At 41.2% G+C, this 27,701-nt stretch overlaps 1 protein-coding gene across 1 annotated transcript; it reads left to right on the top strand.

Annotated features, from left to right (window-relative positions):
• Positions 1-1,534: 1,534 nt before the first annotated feature.
• EDRF1 (erythroid differentiation regulatory factor 1) lies at positions 1,535-24,265 on the top strand. Its single transcript, XM_088520014.1, has 25 exons — positions 1,535-1,604; positions 2,297-2,505; positions 3,947-4,013; positions 4,642-4,767; positions 5,253-5,377; positions 5,860-6,019; positions 7,162-7,263; positions 7,545-7,666; positions 8,785-8,896; positions 9,582-9,729; positions 9,808-9,916; positions 10,308-10,419; positions 12,491-12,751; positions 13,584-13,655; positions 13,776-13,926; positions 15,673-15,861; positions 16,823-17,023; positions 17,389-17,611; positions 18,220-18,439; positions 19,831-19,989; positions 20,262-20,411; positions 21,018-21,171; positions 21,379-21,494; positions 22,092-22,255; positions 24,100-24,265. The coding sequence occupies exons 1-25, from the start codon at positions 1,542-1,544 to the stop codon at positions 24,263-24,265; spliced, it is 3,681 nt and encodes a 1,226-aa protein (XP_088376140.1). The 5' UTR covers positions 1,535-1,541.
• Positions 24,266-27,701: the final 3,436 nt, after the last annotated feature.

The raw sequence follows: 27,701 nt of genomic DNA, 5'->3' as shown, positions 1-27,701 counted from the left end.
GGAGGAACTTTTGATTTGCTTTTATTCCATTCTACCTATTCTTGGATTCTAGAACCCAGGATCTATTCTTGCAAACTCAGATAACACCACTTTGGCTTTAAAAGTGTAACTTTTCTAAAATTTTCCTTTTTTTTTTTTTTTCGGAAGGTGTGCAAACTCTTTTGTATTTACTGTTGTCTTGCAGTGGGATAAAGCTGAAAAAGAAAAGTCTATGGATCACTTAGAAAGGTCCATTCCTAACACCATAAAAGAATTCCAAAGGAAGGCAAGCAATAAATAACTGCATTTATTTAAGAGTTCAGCCAAAGTCTGCAGTGGCAGTAGGCATAGGTCCAATATAACAGACATTGGACTAAAACTGCTTTGAGGTAGTATCCTAATGTTTTTTCTTAGATTGCATACATCCATCTTCATACCAATATGCATTTCTATATTTGCAATACTGTTATTGCTAAAATATATGCTTTATGTTAGTAAAAATAGGCAAGATTAGAATATTTTTGCTTCGTTTACAAGGGCAGCGAGGCTTGTGCAACTGCACTTTGTGTCTGTCTTTCTGTAAGGCCACCTAATGATTTTCAAACCTAGAAGCCACTTCCAGTTGTGAAAGAAGCAGGTGACTGAAGGCATTTATGATCATTTAGGCCCAACGGGTATCGGGATACGAAGCAGCCCCGCGAAGGAGGACAGACGGTGCTTGGTGGCTGTATATTGCGCTCGGGAGCACCATGCCAGCCAGCCAGGGTTTGTATAATTTTCTGCCTAGCCACAAATTGCACGGTGTCTCTTGGCATGGAGGCGTCACGAGGGAAACTTGTGGTTTGGAGCAAAGGACGCCACGTTAGCAGGGAAGAATGAAAGGGCAAACATTAAAATCCACTCAGTAGCTATGTGTGGCCCAATTTGTTTGCTGCAAACACCACAGCTAAGTTTTTCACCAAACTCTGTGTGCCACAGGAGGCAGAAGTCACTCATCATGCTGTACTTTTTTTATATTTTTATTTTCACTTTACTCTGAAATTACTGTTTTCACTTTGCGGTTTGCAGTCTGTCAGTACGCATCGCACTCGCGCTGGTAGTGCCTACTGCCTGCTCTGGTCGCTGATCTAAGGCCCCGGGAGGGGAAAGGGGCGCCCCTGGAGCTGCTGCGGGTCCCCACACCGCGCGCGCAGCCACGGAGCGGCGGGAGGCCCCACGCTCCCCTCAGCGCGTCCCGCCGCGCCGCCACAGCACCGCCCCCACCCCACGCCCCGCCCACCGCCTCTCCTATTGGCCAGTGCCCGCCGAGGCCCCGCCCCTCCCTCCAATTCCCACCCGCTTCCCCTCTCCTATTGGCCAGCGCCTCATGAAGTCCCGCCCCGTGCGCCTCCTGGGACTTCCCGGGAAAGCGCGCGAGAGGTGGCCGTGCTCCCCCCCCCCCCCCTTCCTGCCCCCCCACCCGCGGGCGCTGACAGCGGCTGCCGCCCCGCGCGGGCCCGGCCGCGCCACGGAGCCTCCTGCCCGCGCGGCTCCGGCCGCCGCTCGCGGCAGGCGGGCGGAAAATGGAGGATCCCTACGCGGCCGGCGCCGACGCGCCCAGAGGAGACGCAGAGGAGCCCAAGCAGGTAGCGGGAGGTGCGGGGGCGGCCGGGTAGACCAGGCCGCCCCTCAGCGCGGGGCGGCCGCGGAGGAAGCGCCGCCCGCAGCGATGTTCGCCCGGGGCTGCGAGCGAGGCGAGGCACGGCAGGGCACCTACTAATTACGGCGGAGCCCTAATTGCAAATCGTGCTTTTATTTTATTGTTGAGCGGCTTAAACGGCGAGCAGCGGCGTGGCTGCTAAGTGCTGTCCTGTGGAGCCGTTTCCTCTTAATCCACCTCAGTGCGGAGTGCGCAGGCAGCTCTGCAGCACGCGGGTGCCCGTGGGCTGAGGTTCTTCCCTCAGGAAGAAGTGCCATTATTCTTAGCATGGGTAAACACTTCCCCACATACTTGTTTTCAGGCCCGGGCGCTAATTCACAGTCTGTGAGGGGCTCTGTGGGCCTTAAACCACCTTTGTTCAGTGCTGTCGCCCCTCGCGTTGAGCCTGGGCGTGATGTAATGGGAGTTAATGGCACTCGGTATCTGCACGAACACGTCCAACTTCGGGAGGCTGAAAGCGGATGAGCAGAGTTGAAAGTAAATGCAGAACTCTGGGCATTTGCTTCCCTCTCAAAAACGGCACGTCTTTCTCGGACTGAATAGGCACAAAACAAAGTCTGGCGCCTTTAGCTTGTATTTTTATAAAGCAAATACTTCTTTCTTTCCCTTCAAAACCAGGGCTCGCTCTTGTTTCTCGGAGGCAACGAAGTAAAGAGCAGTGCTGTGGTGAAATACTCCTCTGCGCCCCCGCAGGCCGCCTTCGCCCGCCTGCAGGAGAAGACAGACTTGAAACTTCCACCCGCAAACTGGTTACGGGAAAGTGCCAAGCTGGGACCAGCCGGGACAACCATTCTTGGCAACAGCAAGAAAAGTAAACCCTTTTCAAGGTAAATGCATCATTTCCTTCTTTTCCCCCAGTCATTTAAGACTAAGTTTAACAGTGACCCCATGTATTTCAAAGTATTCTCCAGCAAGTACGCATTACATTTTCTTTACCATACTCCCTGCTTTTATTCTTCCTTGGTTCGTGCTTGTATACTATAGTCTTATCTCTCTCACAGATAATTAAGGTTGTTGGTGGTGTTTGTTTGTCAAATGCATGTTGGCATCTTGCCTGGGATGGTCAAGCTAATGCCACGTTGGTCTGTGATTGGCTCTTGTCGTTTGGTCAAAATCAAACCGGCTTTTGGTTTTTGATGCTATAGGAGATTGGAGCAAATATAGGTCTTCCCTGGCAGTTGAGCAGCCACCTTGGCTAATTTTAATTGTTAGGAATCAGAACTGTCTGATGGGAAAGTAAGCTTCATAGCCCTATCAAGAATATGCATGGCAGTTAAGTGACAAAAATAAAAAGCAATAATATCGTTCTGTGTGGATGTTTGTTAAATAGTTGTATGAAGTGAATACAGAGAGCTTCTAAATAGGGGATTTAGCTCCTGTGCTGAGCTGGCAAAAATCATGCTTTGCTGCTTAGTGAAATTTAGCAGGGTGCAGGAGGTCTCTGTTTATGTCCTCATAATTGGTATTAGGTGACATATGTTTATTTTTGAGTGGGCTGACATGTTTCTCCCCAGACTTTATTAATTTTTAAGTATTACTTTTGCTTGTCAAATAAAGGTTGTCAGATTGTACTCTCTGTCTCTACTTGCAGTATTAAAAATTAATAGTAGAACTATGAATTCAGACTTTATATGTCATATATTTGATTGTTATGTCAATATGTGGTTTAATTCAAAATAATTATCTACATTTTGAAATACTATAATTTAAATAGCTTGTAATTTAGAGAGGCCTTTGTAAGGGCTGATTAAGATATAAGGAGGTGCTTGTTAAAGGAATTGAGCCAGTTTTATGTTTTGAAAACAGAAGAAAAATCATTTTTATACAGAAGCAAAATAATGACAGCAGCTAAAATTAAAAAATAAAACATGGTTAATTCTTTAAAGAGAGAAACTTTTTGAAAAAAAATGTTCTTTTGTTTGTTTGTTTTTTTGTTTTGTTTTGTTTTTGTTTACTGGGGAGGAAGGTATTTCATAGAACCCAGCTCTTTTATTGTGTGTGTTATGACAGTTTTATTTATTTCTAAACTGTTCTTTTTTTCCAAAAGTCTTGAACTTGGATCTAAGTATTTCCCATGATATCAGTGGAAAACTGATGGAACTTCAAAATGATTTTAATTAGATCTTATGATGATTAAGAGTGTTTGGCTTGGTTCTGTTTTTTCAATGAGGGAAATGTTCTCCAAAGCATGCTGAGCTTCTGGAAGCAAGTAGCTGTGTCTTTCATGTCACACTGCATTTGTTTTAATTTGTAATATTTTCTAAACAGCTTTGGAATGGCATATGACTTCATTGACTCAGTTGGGAATGATGTGGATGTTGTGTCTGATTCAGAGGTATGTATGGCTTTGAGTTTCATGATTCAAACGTTTATGATGTATAAATCTTATCTTAAGACACTGTCGAAGAATGATCTTTGTGTCCTTTGACTAAAAGAAAATGTTCCCTAATGAATTGCAAACAAATTATCTAATTTCCGCTCTGTTGTGCAAGGGATTTGTGATCATGGAATAAAAAAAATAGATAAAAATCTTATTTCCAATGCAGTTTTACAAATAATGTTTTGCTAACATATGCAGGTAAGTCAATATGATGCATCAATATATAATGTAGATCAGCCTTATGTGTTCATAAAGTCCGTCATTTGGTGACAGCTGTGCTGGAAAATAGTGTCACTTCCAGTTTGACAGAAATGGCTTTTGTCACTGATTGACATGAAGAAATAGTATCTGAACCAACAGCTTTTTGCAGGTGTGCTTAGGGAGTTGATTGCATGTATGAACCCCCCATCCCAGAAGTTGGAATGGCCTTCTCAAAAGGTCTGGCTCTTTAAGGTTTTATTTGGTTGCCTGTGTCTCTTCAATGTTAGTGCCATGTTCTTGACTTGAAGTTTCTAAAGAACTGCATCTTACAATGCAGTGTGGTTAAATGGAATATAATCTCTGTTTTCTTTTCTCCTATAAGAATATTAAAAAACTGCTCAAGATACCCTATAGCAAGTCACATGTGAGCATGGCAGTACATCGCATTGGGCGGACCCTCCTGCTGGATGAGCTAGATATTCAAGAACTCTTCATGAGATCATCTCAGGTTAACCAATTGTTTTCGCTACTTATGCCCTACGGTCACAATGCAATATTTCAAGAATGATGTACAGATCTCGTTTGGATACATATACGCTTGTTTGCCACAAGTACAGGAGGTCTGTGTGAAGCAAATGTTGTCATTCTGCAGCAATCTGTTTATCCACGAGCTGCAATAGAGAATTTGATGTTCTTCTACTTAAAATAATGTAGGATTAAAATTCCATGTCTCACTTTCCTATAATTGCTTATATATTGTTGTACTATTTCATAAATTTTAGTATTAATAAAATCTGTGGTATTAATCTCTTACCATGTATCTGACTTTCTCACATAAAAGTTGATTTCATTCTAATATAACTTTGTCACTAAACTTCCTAAAACTTTTTTTCTGCCATTCTTTGGGAATGAGTATTCATAAGTTAAATTAGATACTTCGTTTACTTTGTCATTGTTTCTTCACATTAATTTCATGATCGTGCTATTGCCTAGACAGGAGACTGGACGTGGCTAAAAGAGTTTTATCAAAGGCTGATTGATCAGAAGTGGCAACGAAAAAAGAAGAGTAAAGAGCACTGGTACCAGAAGGCTATACTTTCCAAATTTTTGTATTACAGGTAACTTCATGTTTTTATCAGTCATGAATTCTGTGCTGCACTACTTCTTCCTCACTCTTTGTCTAGAGGTGAAATGTTAGAATTGTGTTGTGGTCTGTGTCTTACTGCTTTACCCTTTTACAGAGGAGATACAGGGTGTTGATTGGGAAATAACTAGTTTATCAATGTTTTAATAGAAATTAAAGTATTAAGTAAACAGCATGAGTTAAATATTTCAATATTCAGTATTGAGATTTCAATCTCAATATTTCTCTCCAGAACTGGATCTGAGGGAAGATTCCTCAGATATCTGAAAACATTCATGATTCAGTAATATGACAGATGCCATTATCTAAGACCTTGAACATTGGACAGCTTGTCAATATACCAGTCTTTTAAAGTGTTAGCCAAGCTGTTCTTTGTGAATAAAGTGCATTAAATAATTCTGAAGCATGTTGTGATTGTATATATTGTTGACTGAACTTACGATGTTGCTTTATCAGTATTAATGGTGATGGAGCTGCTCAGCCTGTTCCTTCCGCTTCAGAACAGCACCAAGATAGTCCTGTTTCAGGTGACAGTGATGAAGCAGGACAGGCCTCCTGGCCAGCTCCCTTTGAAATGCCTTCTTCAATATCTGAAGATCCAGGTGCCTCAAATCAGGTTAGTTCCTTTCATTTTTAAAGGAGACCTTACTTTTGTGTAGAGAACATAAGTAGTGAAAGATTTGCAGAGGTGCTATTGAAGGAGTCCTCCATGCTTGGGGTGGGAAAAAGTACAGCTTCGTGGTATGTTTATTTTAGCTCAGGCCAGTGTTTCAGAGACAAATCAATGATTTCACCTGAAAGAACAGGACAATTTAGTATTCATTCGAATGGTGTGAAAAGACGCTTAAGACTTTAAGCTTTGCTTTTTAAATATGTTATTGAAATTAGGTGAAAATAGAACTAAGGATCTATTAAAATGTTTGATGCAAAACAGTTGGGTAACATGTACAGATACTTGCCTTGAGATTACACAAGTGGAAACGAGAAATGTTACTGTAATTATGCAACAAATTATGATAGTATTAGACTATAACCCAGGATTTTAGTCTGTGGCTAAGATCATGTAATACAGGAATCATTTAAATCTTTGAGAGATTGAAAAACAGGTTATTTTCTTTCTATGTTAAGATGATAACGATAATCTTAGTTAGACGGTAGTACCAGATTTCTTGGGTAGTTGATTTATGAAGAGTCTAATTTGCATCAGCCATAACATTGCAGCTTTGTGGTATAGTAGTATTCTGAAGTGGAGAAATAGTTGTGCTCTAGTACTTGAAAGTTTTTAGGAAAAAGCCGGTTTCTGTGGCAATTGGTGAAGTATTGCGAAGTTAGGCAGACACTTTATCGTAATGTATCGTGCATTTATATAGGGTAACTTTTATAAATAAACAAGACTTCATAAGAGAGGATTTATGGGAGATGGATAATCTGGTGCTCTGTCTGGGCTAATAAATGGTGCTGATTTTCAGATAATAAATGGTTTCTCTAAAAAGCTTCATATTTCTTTCCAAAGCTTAAGAGGATATAAAGTACAAGATTTATATTCTAATCACAAAAAGACGCATCCTAATTGCTGACTAGAGGCTTTTAATCATTTTATAAATTCATTTAAGGATAGTAGAGATGAAGGTTTCAGCTTTATATGGTGTTTTTTGTTTTTGTTTTTTCAGAATAATATTTTCTGTACATATATATTTTTTTAATGGCCTAGCTTTACCTCAGCAGCAGAATCACTCCTTATCCATGTGCTTTTCACAGGGAAGTGTGCCTCTTGAACCCTCATATATAGTGGGGCATGTGGCCTCAGCCCCCAAAGAACAAAACCTGACTACTTTGTTCAATGACGGGGAAAACAGTCAGGTATGCTACACGTGAAGTCTGAGCTCAAACACATAACCCCCAATCCAATATGTTACAATTCAGTATTAATTGGAGTCAAGAGAAAAACTCAGTCCCTTGTAGAGGTAGCTTTTGGCATGTTATCTCAATCTTTTACGTTAATGTGATTGCATAGCATAGTTCATTATGTGCTGTCTTTAATTTGCTACTTTTGCATCTTGCTTTCTCATAACTATGGATTGTCACCAAAAACTTGTTTTTACAATAATGATTTATAGACCATTTTTTTTCTCTTGATGAAGGGACTTAAAAATGACTTTGTTCGTAACATCTTGTGGACCTTTGAAGATATCCACATGTTAGTAGGATCAAATATGCCTATATTTGGAGGTGGGAGATACCCTGCTGTGAGCCTGCGTCTCAGGTGAATTTTGAAGTTACTGGGTTATGTATGTCTGTGCTGCTCTTGCCTGACTTGTTGCCTTGCTTTTCTATTTAGCTAGCTCCATTTTTTTCTTGACTCTTACTTTTTATGTGCATTTTAAAGAGAAAAAAATAATAATTCTCTAAAATTAAATGGCAACAGCATTATAAAGTAGTGAAAATCAGAAACAATCCCAGGGCCTTGTGACTCCTCGGCAACTTGAGAAGCTTTGCTGCTGCTTCTGGCTCCGTGATTAGTTCCTGGTTTGAAGTACTAGTTAACAATCCTGGCTGACTTTAATGGAAGTTTTTAGGGTTAAGGATCGGATAAACAGGTTTTCTAATTACCCTGTACCTTACTACTATTTTTATAAAGAAAGGAAACAATATTTTTTACTGGCCTTCTGAATATCAGTAGCTGCTAGCTGGGCACTTCACAAATACTTACACTCTGTGACTCTTAATAGTTCTACCTTCTGCCTGTCTTACTGTTCTCTAATATTTTGTGTTGATTCCTTGGTTACTGGTCCGTCTGTCTCTGCCTGTGTGTAGGCAAAGAATGAACAGATAATTGGAGCTTGTGTAATTGGTGTAATTATGTCATCTTTTAAGACACATGTGGTAATTAATAGCACCCTGCTTTGTAAGGAGTTTTGGAGGGTGTACAAGCAGCCTTGTACTGCCCTTAGCTGCAGCTAAGTCTACCATTCCTTCACCTTCCTAAGTGCTTGTTATCTTGGTAGTACCATGAGAAGAAGCTTGTTAGAGTTTCTCTTAAATGAGGGCAAAAGTTCAGTTAAATGAGGGCAAAAATTCTAGTTTGCTGAGGGAATGGGAGTGTATTTCATTGTAGCCGGAGATATCAGTACATCTGTTTGATATAGCTCCTTGGTTTGCCTCTTTAAAGCATAACAAAAATTATTGTTTTGGAATCCATCTGAGTGTGTGTGTATGTATATGTATGTGTGTGTGTGTGTGTATATATATATATATATATATATATATATATATGTATAAAGGCACTCAGGTGCCTTAATCTAATCTCAGGAGTAAACATTTCTAATTTTTTATGAAGAGTAAATGAAGACTTTAAATAACACTAAAAACATTTGCTTTTAGGGATAACAACAAACCAATAAACGTGTTAACAGGAATTGACTATTGGCTAGATAACTTAATCTGCAATGTCCCAGAGCTTGTGATGTGCTTTCACGTTAATGGAATTGTTCAGGTGAGCCTGCCTCTTTGCATTACACCTACTTTACCCGTTCTTTAGTTTCTGAAATCTCTCCAGTTTTAACAGATCTCCTTCTAACCTTGCCTGTTCTGACTGAAAGATTACAAGAATTCTTTATTGTAGAATGTGAAGCAGATCCACAACTCGCACCAGTCTTCCAAAAATACTGGGATCTCTCTCTCTCCCTTTCCAATACCCGCTTCTACTGATGGGGATGTGTAGTTGAGACAACATTAAAAAAAATATATGTACCAGTAGAAATATTTCCTGAACTTTAAGATCTGTAGTATTTACTTGCCAAGACAGAGGTGGTGGTTTGCGTGCTGTTTTTTTTTTTTTGTTTATTTGTTTGTTTCTTTTGTTTTAGTTTTGGTGTGTGCGTGTGTCCTTGTTTGTTTGTTTTTTACCCCTCCTACCATTTACTTTATCTTAAGCTGCTATCCCAGTGAGTCCCTTTTAAAACTTTCCAGTGATGTAATTAAGACGCACCGCTTTCAAAATAATTAAACCATAGAAATTAACCTCATCTGTTCTGATGCAGTTGTGTTATAATAGTAGGCTCTTTCTCCTGTGTGACAGAAGCTGCTTGTCTGATGAAAGTGGGGAAGTTGGGAAGTGGGAAAGACAAAACAAAAAAGAAAAATTTCTAAACTTGGGTTTTAAAATATGTTCCCCACAGAAATATGAAATGATCAAGACTGAAGATATTCCCAATTTGGAAAACTCAAATTTCTCTACCAAAGTGATAAAGGATATTGCTCAAAATATCTTATCTTTTCTGAAATCCAATTGTACCAAAGAAGGACATACTTATTGGTTATTTAAGGGTAAGTAAAGCTAGATCAGATTTAAAAAAAAATTCTATGTTAATGTCATGCTGATTAATTAAAGATCTTACCTTTCAGCAAGTGGGAGTGATATAGTAAAACTATACGACCTAACCACTCTTTGTGAAGAAACAGAAGACAAATACCAAAACCCTTTTACAATGCCTGTGGCAATTCTTCTGTACAAGTGAGTTTTTATCACTTTTGTCATAACGCTTATTTCTTGGGTACAGTTGCAAATTTTGCAATTCCAGAATTGGCAGTTACAAATTTGCAAGTGCAAAATTAAAAGAATGTATTTTCATTTCATAATTATGCAGAAGGCTGGTGAACTTCAATCTCATGGAATCAGCGATTCACTTTTCACTGCTTTTCACTATTTTTCCATGTAAACTATGCTCTTATTTGTCAAGGCTTGTAGACCTTTTTAAAAGTTTAGGAAGGCTTTTTTGGTGGCAAACTTGCTTAAAGCTTCTTCTTTTTTTTTTTTTTTTCTTTTTTTTTTCTTTTTTCTTTTTTTCTTTTCCTCCTTCTAACCAGAAGAAATTATACAGGAATTTTGTTCAACTTTCTTTTAGAGTTGCTTGCAATATGATGCTGAAGAAAAACCAGAATAAGAAACACTATGGCACTATCAGAACTTTGCTCCTTAATTGTCTGAAGTTGCTGGACAATGGCAGACATCCTCAAGTAAGAATTGCATTTTCCTGTAGCTTAATGTAAATATAATGGGAATGTTCTCATCTCATGATCTCTGGTAAGGTTTTGTGCAGTACTTTCTCCCTTTGCACAGCTGGCACTAAATATCAAAATAACATGTTTTTAGGAATATTAGGTTGACTTTTGTGGTTTTTATCTGCAGTAACAGATGTGCTCCTTAGGTATTGAGAATTTATATTTTTTCTTTCTTTTAGCAGTAACCTTCACTGAGTCTGTGTTGCCCAAGTCATCTGCTCTAAGAAGAATTTTGTCATTAGATATGTGCCTAACTGCTGCTGCCACTAGCTTCCCTTTTAGTAACAGAAGATAACTAGGTCTGTCTTGCTGCCTTTTGGATTTTGACTGTTAGGCCTATTTGCAGTCTGTAAAGTCATCTTAAATTGAGAAATCTGTGTTCAGAATAATATAAGAAAATATCACCACACTTAACCCAAAAAGTTGACTGGCATAGTGCAGCAGATGTGGAAGCTGACTGGATGGTACCTGCTTTAGGCAGACTATGATAGAACAACATGGAAACTTAACATTTTAATTTTTTATAGCCACATATGCCCTCCCTATGAAAAGGGCTTCAACTTCCAGCTGTGATGCACACAGTGATATCTTTCTTGAGCCACCAAAACAAAGAGTGGAAAATGGAAAGAAAGGATTGTGAGCACAGGTGGTTGTTTTTGGTTTTTTGTTGACCGGCATCTTGCAGCTTACCCTCTTGCTGTGCTTTAGAAGTTAATTAAAATTTAGAAGTCTCTCCGTCTAAAATTATTTAGAAAGTTCAGGAAGTCAAATGCAGGAGTTAATATCCCCAAAATGAAATCATCTCCCTTGGGACTTGAGTCTTTTACTTGATACTCAGTATTAGTGAAAAGTACAGCCTCAAATCAAGAGATCTTTCTGTGAGAATAACTTATTCTAGAAATTATGCCCTGTTGTAATTGCTTTGTGTGTGTTGAGCAATAATGAAAGTCTTTTTGGCAGTCAGATCCCACTTTAAGTGCTGAAATCCCAAACTTCCAGCCTGAAAGCTATTGCTTAGTGTATGTCTAATCCTTGAGGGACAAAGGATTTAGTAATTTAAGGTGGAGTCAAATCACCTAAAGTTAAATGGTGCATTCCATTTGGAGACTGGGTGCCTAAGAGCAGGTCACTTCAAGAGTTCCTGTTGCCTTTTTTCTAGTCTGAATTTCCCTTGGCGAGTCTGATGGATCCCTTGGTGTCAAAAGTCCTCTTGGGATAGGAACGGAGAGCTTTCTGAGGAAGAGTTCAGAGAGAAAGAGAAAAAGTCATAATTTTTTTTTTCTAAATAGTCTGAACTGCCTTGCACTTCAAGTACAAACTGCATTGTGACAGCAGGCCTGCTGGTAGGGATCAATTCATATGAGGAAAAGAAATAACGCAAGCTATTTTTTATTCTTTTTTCCTTCAGTCTGAGCAGAGTGGAATCATACACAGACTCCAAAATGCTCAGCCCTAGCCAAACATAGCATTAGCATTGAGTACTTCCCAATTTTTCTCTGTGCAACAACAGTCCAGGGAAGATAGAGATATCTCCTTAGTTAGACTGAGAAGATGCTGCAGTTACTTTGTCTTTTCTTGGGACGTGCACCTTGGGGCAGATTCCCTAGTTTGCACCTATATGCCCTCATTTGCAAAACAAGAGGTTAAAGACCTGATGGGTCTTCTGCATATCCAGGTAACTCCAGAAGATCCAAAAGGCAGTCTGTGCTCTAGGTTTGGGGGTGTTTGGCCTTTCATTTCCATCTGTAAGATGGGAGGGTTAAAACGGATGTGAACGGGTCTAACTGTAGGGAATGTGTGTGCACAAATTGTTAACAATCTGCAGCATTTTTTTTTTAGTTATTTTTTTAAAGCTTTTGCTCAAGTCCAGAATTCTTAGCCCAAATCAATGTGTACCTGTAGGTATTTATAGACTATCAAATACCTGTACATGTGTACTGTTTGCTGCTTGTCCTAAGAAAATAAATGATATGTTGTTCCTCAAAAGAAAAGTTTAACTTGAAAAAAAATCTATTTTTTTTTCAAGATTATTGCTTCAGCCAACTACATGTTATCTGAGCTTTTTCAATTAGATGAACCTAAAAAAGAAGATGGTGCAGACTTCCCTATAAATGTTAATTCTGATGAGAGTTACAGTGAAGAAGAGGAGGAAATGCCGGACAGTGATGAAAATGGCTCTTACAGCAACAGCTCTGACCCCCCAGATGACAATAAAGCAGTGGCTATAATTAAATCTGTAGGGGAGTTATCAGTACCAGAGAAGTACAAGTCTGTTCATCGAATACGAGTAAGTGAAGCAGTGGATTTGGAGGGGGTGCGAGGGGTTGTTTTTCAAATGTTCAGTTAAGGGCTAAGGCTTATTATCAAAATTCAATTCTACGTTGTTCTGTTTAAGTGTTTTGTGTGTTTGTACCGGGTTAATTAAAGCATGAAGGTCAGGGAACTTGAGCAGTTAATACAATTTCAGCTCTTTGAATTTTACAGTATAGGAGATTTAAACTAATGTTGCTCTTCTCCCCTACTCTCTTGCCCTTGTGCTTTTTATGGCATGACTCTTTATAGCTATTTACATAAAAATAATTCCTGTAGCAGCAATGGAGAAAGGATTGATCATGGCCATGCTGAATGGCTGTAGATGATCAAAAGACTGTGGGATCACACAGGTTCTTTTAATTGTTTTTATTATTATTATTTTATTTGATATTGATTGATTTGATAATATTGCTTAAAGAAACAAGTACTTTGGTTTAGGACATCTTTCAAATTCATAGACTTGGTCTGTGGTTTCCCTGTATGTATCCCCTCCAAATAGCTGGTCTGCATTGCAGAGCACCTGTGGATTCTTTTGCAATTACTGTTATGGAGTAGGTGCTGCTATCGCTTTTGCTTTGTATTTTGATTCACCATAAACTACTAAGAATAATTGTTAAAATGTAGAACGTGGATGGAAAATAAATTAATCCGTTAGATAAGAGAAAGAAATACTATGGATTTTCTCAGTGTAGAGTTCAAATGTTTCATTAATGACTTGCTATAACAAACTCATGTTTGATTTTTCTAGGTGCTTGCGTTGAAATTCTGCATTTTGAATTCTTTATTTTTTCTTCTCTCCATTCCAGCCTAGTTGTGCCTTTCCTGTCTGCCATGGCACTGAGGAACGCTGTAGGTTAGTGCTGAGTTATGTCCTGGAGGTGAGTCTATCAGCTTTCTAATGGTAATTCCCCTTGCTTAAAGCACACAGTTTTTGGTGTGTTCTGTGATTTGCTGAATAACTTTTTCAAGGTGAATTCATGTCATTTATCTTCTTCTAGGGTTTGAAATCTGTTGACAGCAGCATTAAAAAAGAAGGTGACCTTCCTGCAGCTGACCCCAGCACCCCAATCCCTTTGAAATACGAAGATGAGTCCAGCAGTGGTGGTCCCGAATGTCTGGAAAAACAGATGGCCTTATTTTTAGACAAAAGTAAGTTGTATTGTTGTGCAAATAAGACCTTCTCCATTCTGCAGCAAACTGCTCTTGCTTTATTTTGATTGTCAACTCACTAATTACGCTGGCTATTGAAAAAGCAAAAATCATAGAGCAAACAAAATAGGAAAACAGTGTTTGCCTTTTGAAATATGAGAAGAATTGCACAGGATCTTTGATATGCAAAATACTCCAGCTTTTATTGGTAAATATTGAATGTTACTGCATCTTATTTAGATGTGGCTTGCAAATGACTTACATAATGATTTAATATTTGGGGTGTTGATAGACTTGTTCTATGATTCCATGAACTTGTCAGGCGGGTTTTTTTTGTTTTATTTTTAGCCAGTCTTCATTCTTGTCACCTGAAACTTTCAAAAGTTCTTCTTACAGTCTCTTCCTAAAAGAACAGAAACAGAGGTCCTGAAAGAAACAAAGTTCCCTGCAGAGTGATTAACCCTATAGGCATAATCAAGAGAAGAAAAAATAAGAAAAAATGTGTATTTCCAGGATTCCTTATTCTTCCTTGTCTTCCCCTTTGAAAAATCACTAGCTAATAAACAAATCTGACTTTGAGTTGGTCGTTGAAGTGTTGTTAGGTTCCTTTTCCAGTTTTATGGCTGTCACTTGAGGGCCAACGACCTGCAGATGTGCAGTGATCATAGGATGTCACAACATCCCTGTTGGAAAGCTGCAGTGGTTCCGGGTAGTTCTGCTCATACAGGCTGTGTGATTAATTTGTGCTGAGATGTGCTGAGACTCTCCACTGAGGCCAGCCCAGCGAGAGCAGAGTGCTGAGTTCAGCTTTCCTGGCGCCAGGCTCTGCCTTCTGCCCTCACAGCCTGGAAGAGATGACACATTTCAGCTGCTTGCCAGCTGGCACGTGCCATGTGCATTTACTAACTCTTCCTATTTAGAAACAAAAATTTTCTTAGGAGTGTGGGCGAGGAGTGTTTTTGTGACATCTGTGCAGTGTTTGCTTGATTTCTAGTTCTGTGCTTAGCTCTTTCCTTGAAGCAGCCATATACTACTGCTTTGGGTCATAAAGATTGAGTTCAGCACAGTGGGAAAAATAAATTAAAGATAATGGAGGAACTTCTGCTTTTCCAGAAGTTGTTTTATTTAAATTTTGTAGTTTCAGTAGGGGGGAGTGAAGGAAGTATAAAGAAACACTGCTATTTTTTGCTGAATTTCTAATATAAAGAGAATTTTTGACCTTTGGCATCAGGATTTCTAAGTGTAAAGCCAGAGGCCTTCTCTTTTTGCTTCCAAAACCACTCTAGCATCAAAGAAGCAACCTCCTTCATCTTCTGCTGAAGATATCTTATGACCAGTGTGAGAAAGCCAGACAGATGGACAGATATGGGCAGAGGACAGATTCTATGGATTTGGTTGAAGGCAAAACTGTGTTAATGGCTCTATCTTCCTTTTTCCAACTGCCACTTAACAGCAAAGTCTTGGCCATGGCCCCAGTGTTCCGGAGGTGCTTGGAACACGAGAGGTGGCTGCACTGATGTTGGCTGTGCTTGCTTTATTCGGGCACCCTGCTGTGAGGTGAAGCGTGTGGAGCAGTTGCAGGTGTTTACTGCAGGTGCAAAATGCAGCAGCGGGCAGGCAGGCACCGCTGCTGTGCAGGGCTGCGCTGGGGATTTGACCACGGCCTGCGATGCAGCGAGGAGGAGCCAGGCCCCTGCCCTGGCGTATGGAAAGGGGGTTACTGAGGGGCTCCTCTTTGCCTTCCAGTGGGCTCGTTTCCGAAGGGGCAGCACTGCAGTCTCTCAGGGATGATTCCGGGGTCCTGGCAGTATAAAATGAAGCTTCAGCTCATTCTGAAGTCGTGCAAGGCGTATTACGTCCTCTCTGATGCTGCCATGAGCCTGCAGAAATACGGGAGAGCTCTGCGATACATCAAGCTGGCGTTGCAGTGCCATGGTGAGTTACCAGAACCCATTTCTCCTCTGTGCAGTCACTTGTATATCCCTTTTGCGATGCCAAGTGCTTCTTCTATGTCTGATTTACCCTAGTGGCTTGCAGTGACAAGTCTGACAAGCCCACATTTAGTTAGGCTAAATGTCTAGCTGGTTTTCCACAAGAGAAGTCCCTAGGAAGAGTAAGTCTGTAGGGGTCTTTATCTCCTGGTGGTGCAAAGGGATTTGGGGTTTGATAGGCAGAACAAAAGATCTAGAGTGCAGTTTTGGCACTTCAGAGCACTAAAGCTCGGAGAGGTTTGTCTCAGTGTCAAGTCATCTGTATCTGGTAATCTCTGCTCTTGGCACCATCCCTGCAAACAGAGTGTTTTCTCCTTGGAAATGCCTTCTGGTTCCCATTTCATCTCAATCTGACTTTCAGAAACACTGAATTTGTTCACCAACTTAATTGGAAGATTGGGAACTGTTTGCTCTGTGAAATGAGAAGCATCTCCAAGTATTACTGGATACCATTTAAAGCACTGAAACCAGGCTGTTTCTCTTATAACAGTAAGAGACTAACAATAGAATTCCATTAATTTAGTGTTGTAGTACTGCAGTTTTGCTTTCACAAAGCATTTTTCAGCTTTCAGTCCTCTAAAGGCTTGAGAATTAAGTTTAAATTGTAACTTCTAGGATTTTTTTTTCAGGACATATCTGGCTTCAGTAGATCTGTACAAATCCAGTTGTTTTTAGAGTCAGCTCTAAGATCCAGATGTGACCTGTTTCATTTCTGATATATCAGATTTACTGCTTACAATAAACAAAAAAAACAGTTGCTCTAAACAACTAAGAGTTTCAGAAGAGGATTTTGTTTAAGTTTCTCTTAGAAAGCATGCCTCAGTCTTTATGCAGAGGATAAGTGTGGCAAGTTTTAAATCTCTTTCTCTTCTCTCTCTCATCTATGGGCTTTTTGTTTCTGATAGATACCTACTGCTGCCTCTGTGCCAGCATGCTCCCTGAAGCACTGGTGTTTCTTTGTCAGTGCTTAACCCTCTGTGGAGATACCCAGTTAATGCTTGCCCAAAATGCAAACAACAGAGCAGCATATCTGGAAGAATTTAACTACCAGACGAAAGAAGATCAGGAAATATTACACAGTCTCCACAGAGAGTCCAGCTGCCAAGGTATGACACTCATGTGAGAGCAGACAGTCCTCGTTCAGTTGTAATGGGCATAAATAATCTGACTGTTTCCTCAAAACAAGGCATTAGTATCATTTATGGAGGAGGGCTTGTCATGGTTCGTTTCTATTTCTCTTAGAAAAAACTTGGAGTACATATAAGGAGATCTTCAAAATACATTCTGTAATGTGCCTAAAGTCGTAAATAACTAAAAATAATCATTTAAATAATGGGTAAATGCTGTCTGCCAAGAAGGATTGGGGGGAATTTCTGATGTAGGGCATCTTGTTAGGCATTTTCCTCTAGATTACTGTAGACTGCTCTTTTGGAAATACTTTCCAATTTGAGGTCTGCATTTTATTTTCTAGTGTTTGCATGGGCTACAGACTTGTCTACAGACTTGGAGTGCCAACTTTCAGTCAGCTGTAAATGTTATGAGGCAGCCTATGAAATCTTACTGTTCAGTAATTTGAAAAATCAAAATCCAGAGCAGCACGTGCAGGTACTAAAGAGGATGGGCAATATCAGGAATGAAATTGGAGTGTTCTACATGAACCAAGCTGCTGCAGTGCAGACAGAGAGAATGGGCAAGTATTCTTTATGGACTTTTTTATTAAGAATGTGGGTATGCTATTTCACTGAGACAGAATAATGATTATAGTCACTAATAATGCATGGGACCCACTTGAGCCTTTCTGATTCAGGGGCACAGAGGGAACATTTAAGGAAGAAGTATCTGTGTTGATATTGGAAGAATTTGGGGTTTGAGTTTGTATAGTCTTTGAACGTTGTATTTTAAGAAAACTGCTGTTCAGCTGATGTCAAATTCTTAGTCTTGAACATAAACTGTCTATGAAAGTCACTTGTTTCATACCATATGCAGAACTGTAATATCTTAAATATTGCTGTGGAATGTGTTTGAATTCCCTTTTATCATATATTATCGCTCATGTCTTCTTTTGCATCACAATTCTTATGAAAGTGTGATGAACATCAATTTTCATTCTCTTTTTTTGTCAAGTCACAAACTAAGTGGCAATTTTTAAATTCATTTTCCATGAATCAGCTCTGCAAAATTCCTAAATATTCCAAAGGGTCTTCTGTACAAAGTTATGTGAAAAATAACATAATAGAAATGCTTGCTCAGTATCTTTTAAGAATTTGCGATGAGATAAAGCTTGTGTTTTGCTCCTAGTGAGTAAAAACGTATCGACAGCTGAACAGCAACTCTGGAAGAAGAGTTTCTCTTGTTTTGAAAAAGGAATTCAGAATTTTGAGTCAATTGACGATGCAACCAATGCAGCTCTCCTGCTGTGCAACACGGGAAGACTCATGCGGATTTGTGCTCAAGCCCACTGTGCAGCTGAAGGCGACTTCAAAAGAGAGTTCTCCCCAGAAGAGGCCCTTTATTACAATAAGGTAACTTTTTGAACTTGTTTTTTAACTAGGGTCTATGCCCTAGTGTGTCTTTTATTGCATAACTTCTGTTAATATCCTCAGGTGCTTTAAATAACGATGGTCTTGCAGTGGAGATGCTTGTAACTTACCTAAATAGCAACTACAAAATTATAGGAGGTTCAAAAAGTTTGTGTTGGTTGAAACATAAAGGAAAATTATCAGCCTACTGGAAATGTTACTTCTAAGAGTCAAGAGCAAATTAATACTATGGACTTCTGTCCAATAACAGATGGTCCCCAAAACATTGTTAGAATAAAAAGCAAATGCATCTCTAGAGGGTCACTTTGATTTTGCACAAGAAAACCAGGTGATCAAAAGTGCGGTTTTCAGAGTAATTTCACTTTTAAAGATAAGTCATAATAACTTGTGCTGTGTCTTTCCCGTTATCCTAATCCTAACTAAGTAGGCTGGAGGCTGAGCCGAAAAAGTAACTGTTTAGCTTTTAAAATATAGATACTTCCTTTTAAAGTGGCAATTTATTATCATGTAGGGTTCATCTCTGCACTTACACATATTGTTATTGTAATTATTCAAAAAGCACTACACAGGTGTTTTCCTTTCTTCTCCCACTCTGCCTCCCCCACATGACAGTGTGTCTGAGCTAAAACCATGTAAGTTAATAAAGAAGACTCGTTTTAAAGACCATTCTACCATTTGAATAATGGCTTTAAAGCTTTCAACAACTTTTAATAGTCCTTGATGGCTTAACATCTTAGAAGCAAAAATTTGTGTACCTGGAAAAGAGAATTAATAACAGCATTTAAAGTTGATTGGTTCTTAACAAAACATCAGTATTTCTGGTATTTTCTCCCCTTGTCCAGTAACTACCTACAATTACTTTATCTTTTAATTAGGCAAATTGAACTTTGCAAGTACATATACAAACCCTGAGGTAGGCAGTGGTAGAAACTTGGCCTCATTCTTTAAAATAATGAGAGCGAAGGAGTGCTTTAATAAAGCCCTGAAGCAAAAGGAGGAGAAAAATAAAAAGGAGCTTATGAGGACAGAGGGAAACTATCTGAAATATTCTTGTCAGTTGCTGCGTGTAGCTATTTCTGGTTTCACAAATGCAGCTTTTTTGTGGTTTCTAAGATTACAAAGATTCTGTTCGTGCTGTTTCAGCTTGATTCCCTTCCTCTGAGTGCTGTGATTTCTGGTCCTGCTGGTATTGCCAGATAGGTAAATGCAGGAGATAAAAGTGTGTGGCCATGATTAGCAGTATGAATGGATGTAAGGAAAAACTGAAGGAGGCTCACTTATGGTTTGAATTTACTCTTAAGAAAACGCAGAGAAGAGTGGATTTCTAGTGGGTATAAATATATGCAGTAACAATATTGTTATGTAATCTGTAGGCCATTGACTACTATCTGAAGGCACTAAGATCTCTAGCTAAGAGGGAGAGGCATCCAGCTGTTTGGGATTCTGTAAACTGGGAGCTCTCTACGACGTATTTCACGATGGCAACTCTTCAGCAGGATTATGCTCCGTTATCTAGAAAGGCTCAGGAACAGGTAAGGGAAGTTTTGTGACAGCAACTGATAAAATAAGCTATTGTCTTCATTAAAAATACTGAATAGTAAGCAAAAATGATGTTTTGGTTCATGATATTGGATATCTTGTAAAGATTTATTGGGTAAAAACTTCTTGGAGGTAGTTCTTGTCAACTTGTTGTGTGTGTGTGTTTAGCTGTTGCTTAATGAAAGGATGATGCCACTTAACCCTTTAACTTAGGGGTGTTCTTGTTTCAAAGTGATCACACTGTGTCATTTTCCCTCCCTTACAGATAGAAAAGGAAGTTAGTGAAGCCATGATGAAGTCCTTGAAGTACTGTGATGTTGACACAGTGTCTCCCAGGCAGCCTCTCTGCCAGTACCGGGCTGCAACCATCCACCACAGGCTGGCCTCCATGTATCACAGCTGCCTGAGGAACCAGGTATGGGGACAAACAGCTTCGTTCTGTCTCTGTAGCTAGCATATAAAAGGTTTATGATGTGGGACAGTTGATTTTCTCTCTAGAGCTGGGATTTAAATTAGTTAACTTTTTAAAAATTGTGGTTTATTTGCAAGCTATTGTACAGTATACACTAGGTTGAGAGAGCAGAGTATCTTTGTAAAGTATATTAAAGTTTATGGTTCCATGTCTTCTAGGTACTTCCATCTTCCCATAGTGGAAGTGGTTGATGACAAATATTTAAAATGTTGTTTGGCTTGCATGCTGTGCTTTTCAGACTTGCTCATTTTCTAGCAGGAGGCTGTTTGCATATGATTTAATAAATCTTAGAAAACAAAATACAACTGTATGCTGACTTTTTAATTGTTCTTTCTGATTAGCTTAACTGCACTTGTGAAATTGTTAGCAATAGCTGTGGAAAATACAATAACTTGGGCAATTTGGTGATATGTGCCAGCATTTAGATAAACCATTTTCACATGAGCTGGGGAGTGATTGCTGGCATCTGTAAACAGATTTTCTTTATTTTAATGGTTCTTATGTACCTATGAATTATCTGGAGACTTATGTGCCCTGTTTCAAATGCAGGTTGGTGATGAACATTTGAGGAAGCAACACCGTGTCCTTGCTGATCTTCATTACAGCAAAGCAGTAAGACTCTTCCAGCTCTTGAAGGATGCACCCTGCGAGTTCCTTCGTGTGCAGCTGGAACGAGTGGCCTTTGCAGAGTTCCAGATGGCGAGTGAGTCCAACTCAGGCCTCCTACAACAGTTGCCTAAAATATCTTTAAGCACATTATTCTGTTTATAGATAGTCCTGTTTATGAAGGCAGGAATTGCCTCTCAAAAACACCTTTCTCTGAAAGACAACTGTTTCATCTTACAGGTTTTCAATGTGCAACCTGGAATGTAAGCTTTTTTTAATTTTATTTTTACTTTTTTCCCTTTAGGTCAGAACAGCAATGCTGGGAAATTAAAGACTTTATTTGGAGCTCTAGATATAGTGGTGAAAACCAAGTGTGCATTTCAGCTCATCAGAAAAGAGCTTGCAGCAGAGTGTGAACAGGTAAACAGGAGATGAGGGAGGAAATAGTCAGATCATTTACCATGTGCCTTCGCATAGAACTGGCTCATTGGGAGGTTGCTCGGTTGTTTTTCAGTAAAACCAGTTGCTTCAACAGTATGAATGGGTTTTGAACCCATTACAGTAAATGAAACTGGATTGAATTTTTTTTTTTTATTGTGCTGGATATAAAGCTTTTTTTCTTTATTTAATGCAATCTTAGTAACAAAATGTAAGACACTTTTTACTAAAGCTGACGTTTTTAGTGTTTGAAGTTCTGAATTGCCCTGTACTACAGAGACTGACCGCAGCATGTTTATTTGTGGAGATGTATTGACTCTCTCTTTGAGCAATGTGGATTACATGGAACTGTATCCCTGAAAAGTCCTTTTAAAGAACTAAAGGGCGTGTCTACAACATAAATGGGGATTCTCTATGTGTAGTTCATCTAATACTAAGTATTACAGTGTGGAAGGCAGTCTGTAGTCAGTGTTAACATATGCTTGATGCATAAATAAAAAAAATTCCCCGTTCTACTTGCTGCTGCGTGTTCATCCTTTATCTACTCAAGTCCGGGTTTTCTTTCTTTTTTCCTTGTAGCTAAGGAAGGATGAAGGTAATGCTGAGAATGCGACATCTAATGATTCTTACCCTGGCCTTAACAAGGAAGAGGTGTTGAAACTGCTCGGTATCTTTGAGTCCAGGATGTCATTCCTTCTGCTACAGTCTGTCAAATTGTTAACTTCGACAAAAAAGAAAATGGGGTAGGTTGAATCTTGATAAGCATTGAAAAACAGCATTGCTTAGATGCAATTCCTGATTATCATAAGTCTGCAAGCATGTACTGGGGCATATTGCAAGAAAAAGTGATGTTCACATCTGCTCTTTTCTGGCATGAACCCTCCTGTACTCGGGAAGAGCAGAGTTCTGCCTTGACCACCCAAAGCCTGAGTGTTGCATGGATTTTGTGAGAAATGGAGGCAATGCCCCAAGAGGAATGTCTGTTGTGTGCAACTGGGCAGCTTTTTTTATCTGTTCTTTTCTGGCAGTTGCTGAGGAAAGAGATGAGACAAGAAATACCCTTTGCATAGTACTCATCTTTTGATAGATGTTGATAATAAAATATTCCAGTGACAGCGTATTTTAGCATGCAAAGTATTGCAGAATCAGTGCAGGAACATCCCTAGTGCTAAGGGCAGAGGAGGATGCACGTGGGGAAAAGACTCCTGGAATTTTCTGGTGTCTAAGGGAGTGTCATGAAGGAATCTGCTGCTGGCGGCTCGGAGCAGGCCCAGCTGAAGTGGAGGAACATGAGACCAGGCGAGAGCCTGGGTGCCTTTTGAGTGGTGGTTTGGGTGCCTTGTAGGCTTAAAGCAGCTTTAAAGAACAGCTTCCACAAGGTGGCAATGTGAATGTGTGAAATGCAGAGCACTGACAAAGGGTAATTCATTTCTAACCAAGTAGATGTCCCAGGTAATTGGATAGCATTAGCAACCGTTTCAGTTTTATTGTCTCATAACCTGGGTATGAGACACAACAAATATAACAAATCTTTGTGGCTTTGTGTGTATTTTTTACTAGACACACTTTCTCATCATAGTATCTCTCTTGAATATGGTTTTGTAATGAAAATTTCATATGCAGCGAATACATTTCAGTGTTAATACAGATATTGATAAGCAGGAATTACAGGGATAGGTGTTTTTGGCTAGGCTTAAACCTGTTTTTGTTTCCAGTGCCCTCCTGCACGTGTCTCATTGATGTTTCCTCAGTTCTGCTTTGTGGAAAATCATCCCTGCCCATGGTTTTATTAATGGCAGGCTGAAAAGAGAGGAAAAAAAGAACTTGCAAATCCTGTCCCAGGGTCTTGGATGCACTTGGGCAGAGAGCAGGAGAACATGTGAAGTGAATGTGCAGTGGTGAAACTTGCATATTAGCAACAAAACTGGGTGATATGCCATTAACTTTCAGATGGAAAAACTGTGATAAGTATAACTGAATTTGGCTACGTAAATTGGAGGAAAGCAGTAATTGGAAGTAATACTTAGTTATGGGAATTCTTGTAATTTATCCTGGAAATAACCTTACATTTCACTGGCTCTTTATTGACTGCCTGTTCTGTCTAATAAATAAACCTGTCTCTGATTTCTGCCAAGTGGTTTAGAGGGCAGAACTAACAGCAGGCAATTGCACATGAGCAAATAAAACCTTTTGAATTTCCCTCTGGCATCTCATGGATGTTCAGCTCTCTGTTTGCATTAGCCATGATCAAGATAGACACCAACTTGGACAAAAGTACAGAGATTTGTCATGGAGATACTGATTGGGGATGTGCTTTGGGGTTAGGAGTTAATGATTTGGCCCGTCTGGAGCTGAGGAGAGATTGGAACTTATCCCTCCTGCAGCATCAACGGAAACTCTGGCTGCAAGTGCTGTAAAATGGCAGGAAACAGGAATCAAGGAAGCAACAGGCTCAGAAATGCAAGCACCAACCACGTTGTTTCACGGAAATAGTGATTAATGTTATTGTTGCAGAGTCGCTTTGATAGTTTGCAAAATAAAACCCGCTGGCACAGTTTAATAGCTCTGCTATCTCTGTTGGTTTTAGGGTGGTTAACGAAGAAGAGGAAGTGCTGCAAACCAACAAGAGGGTTTACTCGCTGCTGCTGCGCGCGACGGCCAACCGCAGCGCGACGCCGCTGCAGCGCGTGGAGCTTGTGCTGGCGCTGCTGGAGCAGCTCGCGCAGGGCGGCGCCGGCGCCGGGGCGCGCTGAGTGGGGCGGCTGCAGCGCGTGGAGCTCGTCCTGGCGCGGCTGCAGCGCGTGGAGCTCTGAGCCGGGCTGCTGCAGCGCGTGGAGCTCGTCCTGGCGCCGCTGCAGCGCGTGGAGCTCTGAGCCGGGCCGCTGCAGCGCGTGGAGCTTGTCCTGGCGCTGCTGGAGCAGCTTGCGTAGGGCAGCGCCGGCGCCGGGGCGCACTGAGCGGGGCGGCTGCAGCGCGTGGAGCTCATCCTGGCGCCGCTGCAGCGCGTGTTGCTCGTCCTGGCGCCGCTGCAGCGTGTGGAGCTCTGAGCCGGGCTGCTGCAGCGCGTGGAGCTCGTGCTGGCGCCGCTGCAGCAGCTCGTGCAGGGCAGCACCGCGGCACACTGAGCCAGGCCGCTGCAGCGCAGCACCCACGGCGCCTCGCTCCGCACCAGGTCCCTGCGCTCTGCTCTGTCTTTGTTCCCCTCCACGTGATATTTAGACTTACTGAAGGTGAGAAGGTACCGCCTGCGTTGTCACCCTCTCCGTGTGGGGAACAACAGGAATTGCTTCTCTTTCTGGGGTCACTCTGCAATACTTTGGTTACTAGCATTTCTTTGTTTGAAATGCTGAACGGGGGTTCAGGATGTAAACTTTTTTTTTTTTTTTTTTTTTTTTTTTTTTGTTATGGTGGGAGAAATCACAATTTTCCTCTCAAAGGCAATGGCCTTTTTTTGCAGTGATAAAAGTGTAATCTCTCAGTTGCTCCGGTTTGATATTTAATGAAATATACTTTGTAAGCAAAGCTTCACTGGAACACTTTAACCAGTAGCGGGAACTGAAGTTGTACAAGAAGATTCCTCTCCAATATGTGGACAAGCTGCTTCTACCGTTACTACCCTGCACAGAAGGACGTGCCTTTCCAGCGAATAGTACCCATCCCTGGGCCTTTAATTTACACCAGAAAGTGATTGGTTATAGCTGTGTTTGGTTGTTTGAATTGATCAAGAATAGTATTTTTGAGACTTGAAACTGTGAATAAATGAGAGCATATTTTTAAATAAAAATTTATTTATTAAATATAAATCCATGAATCAGGTTGTGTTGTTTTTATTGGCTGTGACCCTTATGCCTTCATCAGAGAAGCAAACTGCTCTGGAGAGTGAAAACCTTTAAAGGGCAGTGAGGGCGCCCTGCAGGGGTTCTGCTCTTGGTTGTAATTACCCTAATTAACATTTCAAGCACCCCTGGGCCAGGCAAGCTGCCTCTGGCTCTCAGCCTTGAGAATGTTCAGAGAAGAGCCAGTGCTAGGGCCAGAGTTGGTGCCCAGGTACCATTTTCCTTTTGCCCATTTTATTTTACACTTTTTCGCTAAAGCTGTTGCATCCTCTCCTGCTAGTTCTTTTTTTTTTTTTTTTTTTTTTTTAGGATTTGCTCTTTACTCTCAACATGCAAAGGCACCTCCCTGCGGAACAGTTCAGCCTGGCTCTGATTTTAAGGGATAAGCTGTAGTAATTCTGCTGCTCCTAGTGCCCATTCCGAGGTCCTCAAATATAAAACTGTGTCTGGAGCCCACAGGAACTTTCCTTTTTGTTTTTCTTGAGTTTAGAGGAGGTACAGGTACATACATGTGTGTGGGGAGGATGTATGTACACACACACCTATATACACCTATGAAACCCCTGTGTTCTCTTTCTCTCAAGGAAGAGGCTGAAGTAGAAAACTTTCTTGCTTTAGTTTCTGCCTTGAGTTGCCAACACACGTGGAACCAGTTTGCGTTGTTGATAAACTGCTGTTCACTGCAGGGCCTCGAGCAGGACTCATGCAAAACCCCCGCCTGCTGTCATGAGGGTCATTGCCGAGTTAGTTAAATATATATATTTATATATATTTAAGCCTAAACAGGTTTCTGTGTCTTCCCTTCCCGGCGGTGGGGCTGCATAGGGGCTGTCCTAACCCCTGCTGAGGGCAGAGGTGCAGGACGTTGCCCAGGAGGGTTCTGAAGGGCGATGACTACAGGGCCCAGGCCTGCAATTGGTGCCATGAGGAAACCTAGCAAGGGTCGGGGGCAGAAAAACCGCGTTTGTGATAAAGCTGTGTCTCGAGAGCGAGGGAGGTGAGAGGGAACTGCGCGAGCCCGCTGCAGACGAGCAGATCTGCTGGGCAGCCATTCGAAAGGTGAGAGGACAAACCTTTAAGTCTATGCAGCCATTAAGAGTAGTAGGTAAGTGTTTTTTTTTTTTAAATTATGATGCCTGCTGTAGCATCTTAAAGCAGCGGGGCAGCGCAGCTCCCACCTCACCGGGAAGGGCTCAAGGCCCGTTCCAAAGCGCCGTGCGGGAGCAGCGCGTGCTCCGCCGCGGCCTGGGCCCCTCCCGCAGGCGAATCCCCCAGCACCGACACAAAACCTCTATGAAATGCCTAAAACCCCCCCGGCCTGTCCCGGGAGGCGCCCAGGCCCCGCGGGGCAGCCTGTGGCGGCCCCAGCCGCTCTCCTGCAGCTGCAGAGGCTGCTGCTCTGCCAGGCAGAGGGGCCCGTCCGGCCCGCGCAGCCACGTACCCAACTGCAAATTACGTTAACAGAATTCACTTCTGATTAACTAACTCTTGTTCTAGGTGCGAAGCTTCCTGATTAAGTGGAAATTCAAGTCATGTACTTGGAGTAGAGCAAATTTTTTTTTTTTAATTCTAGGAACCTCAGTACTTTACTAACAACATGAATGACTTTTGTGAGGATTATTAATGGAGTATATTACAATCCGAATCTTCTATGAACTTCTTAGCATCAGCTGAAGGTAGCACTAGTGCTAAATTGGATTACTTCATCTCCTTTCACAGACAACCAGTTAGAAAAGCTACATCTAAAATAAACAATTCCACCACTACTATTAACAAGGACAAGTCAGTTTATTTCTCTGTTAATAAATCCTCTTTTTACAGGAACAGAAACCAAATCTTATTTTTAGGACCCTGCACTCTAAACATACCTAGTGGCAATAACTGACCTGCAAGTTGAGTGCTCCAAGAATTGTCCTATTCCACCGAGAATCTACAATCATCACTACAATATAAATACCTGAAAAACGTAACAACCGAACAATCAGGTTTGCAACCAGGAATATTTTATTGTACATGTGCTATTCTTCCACACAAACCAGAAGAGCTTCACGTTTAAGGGGCTACAGAGAGAAAGGAGCAGCTGGCGGTGCGCTGGGTACGTGACTTGCGCGCACGGGACGGATTTCATCGTTGTGCCCGGACACACAGCAGCTTTCCACAGGAACACCCGCACACACGGGGTACTTACAGCAGCAGCAGGAGGCAGGACCCGGCTGCCTCGAGGCGCGCGGTCCCCAACGCTGCTCCCGGCGCTCACCCGCCGAGGCCGACGCGCGGAAACCCCTTCCCAGCGGGAGAGCCGCAGGCGCCGGGAGCTCCTGCCGTCCCGCGGCGTGTCCGGAGGCGCCGGGCG

The sequence above is a fragment of the Tinamus guttatus genome, unplaced genomic scaffold (genome assembly GCF_059628265.1).
Source record: "Tinamus guttatus ecotype Peru unplaced genomic scaffold, ASM5962826v1 Tinamus_guttatus_pri_ptg000079l, whole genome shotgun sequence".
Classification (NCBI taxonomy): Eukaryota; Metazoa; Chordata; class Aves; order Tinamiformes; family Tinamidae; genus Tinamus; species Tinamus guttatus.
The sequence above is the reverse complement of the archived record's forward strand: the minus strand, read 5'-3'. Positions and strand labels throughout refer to the sequence as shown.

Coding starts and splice junctions, on each gene's coding strand:
- EDRF1 (XM_088520014.1), top strand. CDS start 1,542: ATGGAGGATCCCTACGCGGCCGGCGCCGACGCGCCCAGAGGAGACGCA. Junction 18,440..19,830: donor AGGCCCTTTATTACAATAAG/GTAACTTTTTGA, acceptor TGTAATCTGTAG/GCCATTGACTACTATCTGAA. Junction 21,495..22,091: donor TTGCAGCAGAGTGTGAACAG/GTAAACAGGAGA, acceptor TTTTCCTTGTAG/CTAAGGAAGGATGAAGGTAA.